The sequence below is a fragment of the Calidris pugnax genome, unplaced genomic scaffold (genome assembly GCF_001431845.1).
Source record: "Calidris pugnax isolate Ruff unplaced genomic scaffold, ASM143184v1 scaffold228, whole genome shotgun sequence".
Taxonomy (NCBI): domain Eukaryota; kingdom Metazoa; phylum Chordata; class Aves; order Charadriiformes; family Scolopacidae; genus Calidris; species Calidris pugnax.
This window is the reverse complement of record NW_015091017.1, coordinates 671,999-678,192: the sequence shown is the minus strand read 5'-3', so window position 1 is coordinate 678,192 and position 6,194 is coordinate 671,999. Positions and strand designations below refer to the sequence as shown.

General features: G+C 65.7%; 2 protein-coding genes across 2 annotated transcripts in view; both read left to right on the top strand.

Moving 5' to 3' along the window:
- Positions 1-1,549: 1,549 nt before the first annotated feature.
- On the top strand, positions 1,550-4,367 carry LOC106896059 (marginal zone B- and B1-cell-specific protein-like). The gene is made up of 4 exons (XM_014955781.1): positions 1,550-1,855; positions 2,148-2,254; positions 3,982-4,086; positions 4,190-4,367. Exons 1-4 carry the CDS (start codon positions 1,550-1,552, stop codon positions 4,365-4,367), a joined length of 696 nt encoding a protein of 231 aa, XP_014811267.1.
- A 434-nt stretch (positions 4,368-4,801) lies between these two features.
- SLC23A1 (solute carrier family 23 (ascorbic acid transporter), member 1) overlaps positions 4,802-6,194 on the top strand; it is a 4,660-nt gene continuing 3,267 nt past the window's right edge. Inside the window, exons 1-5 of the mRNA XM_014955787.1 lie at positions 4,802-4,881; positions 5,365-5,436; positions 5,633-5,734; positions 5,850-6,007; positions 6,098-6,186. Of these exons, the coding sequence (XP_014811273.1) occupies positions 4,846-4,881; positions 5,365-5,436; positions 5,633-5,734; positions 5,850-6,007; positions 6,098-6,186 (457 nt within the window). The 5' untranslated portion in view covers positions 4,802-4,845. The remainder of the gene's footprint in view (positions 4,882-5,364; positions 5,437-5,632; positions 5,735-5,849; positions 6,008-6,097; positions 6,187-6,194) is intronic.

Here is a 6,194-nt window from a genome sequence, read left to right as displayed (position 1 = left end):
GCTCCCAAGGGCGAGGGGCCGCCCGCTGCCGGGGGTCCTGACTGCGGGTACCTGGAGAGCCTCTACTACATCCCCACGGGGATGCGGGCCAGCCCCGGCCCCGGGCAGCCCCCCGCCCACGCCAGCCCTGCCGGGCCAGAGAAGGACCCCCCCCTCCGGATGTGACCGTCCTCGGCTGGGGACAGACCCCCCCATGGCACGTCCCTTCCCAAGTGGCCGGTCTTGATCCCCAAAATCAGCATCACCCCAGCACAGGAGACACCTCCCCCCGGATCGTGACTGAAGCACCGAGGGGTAACGGGCATCAGCTGGACCTCATGGAAATGAGGAGAAAAAGGGTATTTTGCAGCGTGAGCACCTGGCAGCCCCTTGGGGGGAAGGGGGTTGAAGTCACGGGCCGTGGCCAGCACAGGGACCAGATGCACGGCCCCCACTTCCCCCTGCTGCTGGTCCTGTCCCGAGGGCCACCCGGGCTGGTGGGCACAGGGGAACGATGGCCCAGCCACCGTCAGCCCCCCACCCCCACCCCAGCCATGGGCTCCCTAAAACAGTAATAAAAATGCTGAGGCAGCGTTAAATCCTGCATATTCCTCCCGAGTTTGTGTAGTCTGTGAAGGGGGAGTGCGAGGGGCTGCAGTCCGTCTGTCTGTCCCAGAGCACCCACCGGATCAGTCCCTGGTCCCTGGGGCCAGGACAGGACTCTGTGGTCAACAGTGACCCCCCAAACCCCAGCCCCGAGCCCTAAAACCCAGGCTGAGCTCCAAAACCCAGCCCCTGAGCCCCAAAACCCAGCTCTGAGCCCCCATCCCTTGAACCCCAAACCTTCCCTGAACCTCAGACTTCAGCCCTGAGCCTCCAGTCCTCCTCCAGTCCTCCAGCCTCCAAGTCCCAGCCCTGAACCTTAGCCCTGAACCCCAAATTCCAGCCCTGAGTCCCCAGTCCTAAATCCCAAATTCCAGCCCTGAACCCCAAATCCTAGCCCTGACCCCCAGCCCTGAACCTTAAACCCCATCTCTGAACCCCAAATCCCACTCCTGAGCCCCCAGCCCTGAACCCCAAACCCCATCCCTGAATCTCAGCCCTGAACCTTAGACCTGAATCCCAAATTCCAGCCCGGAGCCTCGGTCTTGAACCCCAAATTCCAGTCCTGAACCCCAAATCGCATCCCTGACCCCCCAGCCCTAAATCCCAAACCCTGTCTCTGAACCCTAAATCCCAGCCCCAAACCCTGTCTCTGAACCCCAAATCCCAGCCCCAAGCCCCATTCCTGAACCCCAAATCCCAACTCCAAACCCCATTCTTGAACCCTGAATTCCAGCCCTGAACCTTAGTCCTGGACCCCACATTCCAGCCCTGAGCCCCCATCCTGAACCCCAAACCCCGTCTCTGAACCCCAAAACCCCAACCCCGGGGGGGTCCACCTCATCCCTGGGAGGATTTGGGTCCAGGAGCAGGGGTTGGGCGTTACCGGATGGAATTACACCCAAAACCACCCGGAGAGGGGACAGTTGGTTGGGGACACCCCACACCCCGCCCCGAGGCCCCGGGGATGGACGTGGCGGCGTCAGCCGGATGCAGGTGCGTCGGCCGCGCATCAGCGCCCACTTGCCGGCCCGGGGGGGTTTATAGCCACCCTGCCCCCCCGCCCCGGCGCTCTCGGCACCGCGGCAGGATGCAGCGGGCGCTGGCGGCGTGGCTGGCCCTCGGCCTGCTGGCCGGCACGGGGGCACAGGAGATGTGCGGGGACCCCCCAACACGCTCCATCCCTGCCCCCCGGCTCAGCCCCGAGGAGCGGCTCTCCCCACACATGCCCGAGGCCCTGCGCTGCGACGCCTGCCACGCCATCGCCTTCCAGGTGGGCATCGGGGAGGCTGCACCCCGAAACCGGGGGTGAGAGACCTCGTGGGGGTGCTCTGGCTTGGGGACGTCCTCCTGGCTTCCCTGGGGCACCCCACTGATGGCTCTCCCCCCACCCCCAGCACCCCAAAAAGGCCCTCTGTGGGCAGTGAGCCCCCTGGCATGGACTCACCACCCCATGGAAAAGTGCCGGGGCCTCAAGGAAGAGGATGTGGACCCGATCCCTGCTTGGGATCAGGGTCATGGTGGGGGGCTGCCACCCTCATTGTCCATTTTCTGCGCCCCCCCAGATCGAGGAGCAGCTGCGCAGGGCGGAGGGGAAGGCGGGCAGGAAGGCGCTGAGCGAGTCCGACTACGTGGAGGTGCTGGAGAGGAGCTGCTCGCAGGGCTGGGAGAGGTGAGTGGGGTGTCCCCAGGGATGGAGGGGTGTCCCCGGGAATGGGGGGTGTCCCCAGGGATGGAGACGTCCCCAGAAACGGGGTTATCCCAAGGGATGGAGACATCTGCAGGGATGAAGGTGACCCTTTGGACTAGGGCTCTCCTGAGGGATAGAGGTGTCCCCAGGGATGGGGGTATCTCCTTGGGTTGGGGGCATCTCCAGGGATGGATGTGCCCCCATGGACAGGGATGTCTCCAGGGATTAAGGTGTCCCCAGAGATGGGATGTGCTCCGAGGGAGAGGGGTGCACCGAGGAATGAAGGTCTTCCCCATGGAATGGGGGGTGTCCCAAGGGATGGGACTGTCCCCAGGGATGGAGGTGTCCCCAGGGATGAAGGTATCCCCACAGGCAGGGTTGTCCAAGGGATAGAGGTGTCCCCGGGATGGAGGTGTCCCCAGGGATGAAGGTATCCTCACAGACAGGGTTGTCCAAGGGATGGAGGTATCCTCAGGATGGAGGTGTCCCCAGAGACAGGGAATGGAGATGCCCCCATGGACAGGGGTGTCTGCAGGGATTAAGGTGTCCCCAGAGATGGGATGTGCCCTGAGGGATAGGGGTGCACCTAGGGATGAAGGTTTTCCCCATGGAATGGGGGGTGTCCCAAGGGATGGAGGTGTCCCCAGGAATGGAGGTGTCCCCAGGGATGAAGGTATCCTCACAGACAGGGTTGTCCAAGGGATGGAGGTGTCTCCAGAGACAGGGAATGGAGGTGTCTCCATGGATAGGGGTGTCTCCAGGAATGGAGGTGCCCCCATGGACAGGGGTGTCCCCAGAGGTGGGATTGTCCTGAGGGATTGAGGTATCCAGAGGGATAGAGGTGTCCCCAGGGATGGGGGTATCTCCATGGGTTGGGGGCATCCCCAGGGGTGGAGGTGTCTCCATGGACGGGGGTGTGTCCAGGGATTAAGGTGTCCCCAGAGATGGGATGTGCTCTGAGCAATAGGGGTGCACCCAGGGATGAAGGGTTTTCCCCATGGAATGGGGGGTGTGCCAAGTGATGGGATTGTCCCCGGAATGGAGGTGTCCCCAGGGATGAAGGTATCCTCACAGAGAGGGTTGTCCAAGGGATGGAGGTGTCCTCAGAATGGAGGTGTCCCCAGAGATAGGGAATGAAGAGGTGTCCCCAGGGATGGGGGTATCTCCATGGGTTGGGGGCATCCCCAGGGGTGGAGGTGTCTCCATGGACGGGGGTGTGTCCAGGGATTAAGGTGTCCCCAGAGATGGGATGTGCCCCGAGGGAGAGGGGTGCACCCAGGGATGAAGGTTTTCCCCGTGGAATGGGGGGTGTCCCAAGGGATGGGGGTGTCCCAAGGGATGGGAGTGTCCCCAGGGATGGAGGTGTCCCCAGAGATGGGATGTGCTCTGAGCAATAGGGGTGCACCCAGGGATGAAGGGTTTTCCCCATGGAATGGGGGGTGTGCCAAGTGATGGGATTGTCCCCAGAATGGAGGTGTCCCCAGGGATGAAGGTATCCCCACAGACAGAGTTGTCCCAAGGGATGGAAGTGTCCCTGGGATGGAGGTGTCCTCAGAGACAGGGAATGGAAGTGTCTCCATGGACAGGGGTGTCCCCAGAGGTGGGATTGTCCTGAGGGATGGAGGTATCCAGAGAGATTAGGGGTGTCTCCATGGATGGGGGGTGTCCCCAGGGACAGGGAGGTCCCCAACCCCAGCCTCTCCCCACAGCTATGGGGTGCAGGAGGTGGACGGGGAGAAGCGTCTGTCGGGGCCGGGGCTGCTGAGACAGGAGTCCATGACCGTGATGGTGACGGGGGGACCTTGGCCGAGCAGGTAAGTTGGGGATGTCAGCAACGCTGGGGGGGGGGTTCCGGGCACCGTCCCCCCTCACCCCACAGCGGGGGGACGTGGCGTGACCCTCTCTGGCTTCTTGCAGGCTGTCCAAGATGTGCCACGGCTACGTGGGCGAGCAGGGGGAGGCGCAGATCTACGGGGCGCACCGGCGGGGCCCGGCCGCCCTGCGGGAGCTGCTGTGCCACGGGGAGAAGGGGGCCTGCGCCGGCGGCAAAGCCAGGGGGCCGGCTCCCCCCAAGGCCCTGCAGAACGAGCTGTAGCCCCGACGCGGTTAATGCTTAATGCCCCGGTGACCTTCGGAGCCGACTTCGTCCCCAGCCACAGCCCGCACGTGCTGGGAGGTGGGCACCTTCCCGGCGTCACCGGAGTCGCCGCTGTCCCTCGACGCCCAGCCCGGCCGTGGCGGGACGATGCTGGTGGCACCGCGTCGCCGGACCCCCCTCTCCAGCTGGGAATTGCTCTGTGACCCCCCCGCCCCCGGGCTCTAATGTTTGACCAAGGCGGTGCTCGCCGGAGGCAGCGCCCCGGCCCCCCCGGCGGTGCCAGCCCTAATTAAAGGAGTTAATAGCTGATCCGTCCCTGAGGCAGCGCTCCCCGGTTTCACAACCGGCAGCCAATGGCCGCCCTCCCGCCCGTCACCCCGCACCGCGGCACGGCCCGGGTGGTGACTAAAGTCCTTCCCACGGCCATAAAACCCCCTGTGCGGTGACACCGGTGCCGGGGACGCAGCGCCGGAGGATGGGGACCCGCTCGGGAGACCTGGCTCAGCCCCAGGTGAAGGCAGCCTCCATCCCTGTCCCCATCCCTGTCCCCATCCCCATCCCCGTCCCTGTCCCCGTCCCCATCCCCATCCCCGTCCCCTCCTCGGCCGTATCCCCTGGCAGTGGGGAGGGAGGCGGGTGGCCAGGGGTCACCAACCCCAAGTGATGGGATGGGGTGGGCTTGGAGGACCAAGGGGACACGCCAAGATGCTGTAGCTGGGACTGGCTGTGCCATCCCTCCCGGTGCCTGCGGGGTGGTCTGGGCACCCCGGGGCCAGTGGGGACCCCCCCCACCCCTCCAACCTCCCCTGGGGATGAACCATCACGGAGGGACCAGCAGGTTTGGGGGCTCAGACCCCTCTCGGGGGTGGGGACCAGTGCTGGGTGGGACTGAGTGGCCACATGTGATGGCTTGGTGGCCAGTGCAACCCCAGGGCAGCCCCGTTCCTATGGGACACTGGGGACAACACTGACCCGGCCCCCCCCTCACTGCCAGAATGGGAACTCGGCTCTCGCCCCCATCGGGCCCCCACACCCCCCCGGGAAGGAGCCTCCTGCCGTGGGCAGGGTGAGTACCGGGACACCCCCCCACAGCACCCGCCCCACGGCCTCCTGTGACCCACCAGCGATGGAGACCGGCCAGCAGCAGGGACCTCTCCCCATCCCCGAGGGTGCAGGGGGTCCCATGGGGCGGGATGTCCCCCCCACCCTGCTCCCCACCCCCCCGGGTGAGCTGGGGCTGAGCTGTGCCCCCTCCACGCCAGGACCCCGGGGTGGGCGCGGGGCCCCCCCGGACGGAGGTGGACATGATCTACAGGATCGAGGACGTGCCCCCCTGGTACCTCTGCATCCTCCTGGGCTTCCAGGTACGGCCTGGAAGGGGGGTACCCCCACTGGCAGAGCCCGAGCCCCCCTTCCCCGTGGTGTGGGGCACCCCATGGCACCCTAGTCCCGCTGAGCCCCCCCCTCGCCCCCTCCCAGCACTACCTGACCTGCTTCAGCGGCACCATCGCCGTCCCCTTCCTGCTGGCTGAGAGCCTGTGCGTGGGCAAGGACCAGCTCACCGTCAGCTACCTCATCGGCACCATCTTCACCTGCGTGGGCATCACCACCCTCATCCAGACCACCGTGGGCATCAGGTAGAGCCGTGGCCCCTCCGGGGACCCCTCCTGCCCGTCCCCACCCAGGCCATGGGTGCAGGCGTCCCCTCTCCTCCCCGTCCCCCCCAGGCTGCCCCTCTTCCAGGCCAGCGCCCTGGCCTTCCTGGTCCCCGCCAAGTCCATCCTGGCCCTGGAGAAGTGGCGATGCCCACCTGAAGGTGAGGGC

Bases quoted from the DNA above. Each gene is read 5' to 3' on its own strand.
- LOC106896059 (XM_014955781.1), top strand. From the start codon at position 1,550: ATGGACGTGGCGGCGTCAGCCGGATGCAGGTGCGTCGGCCGCGCATCA. The intron at 1,856-2,147 runs GTGGGCATCGGG...GCGCCCCCCCAG, and splicing joins GCCACGCCATCGCCTTCCAG to ATCGAGGAGCAGCTGCGCAG. The intron at 2,255-3,981 runs GTGAGTGGGGTG...CTCTCCCCACAG, and splicing joins TGCTCGCAGGGCTGGGAGAG to CTATGGGGTGCAGGAGGTGG.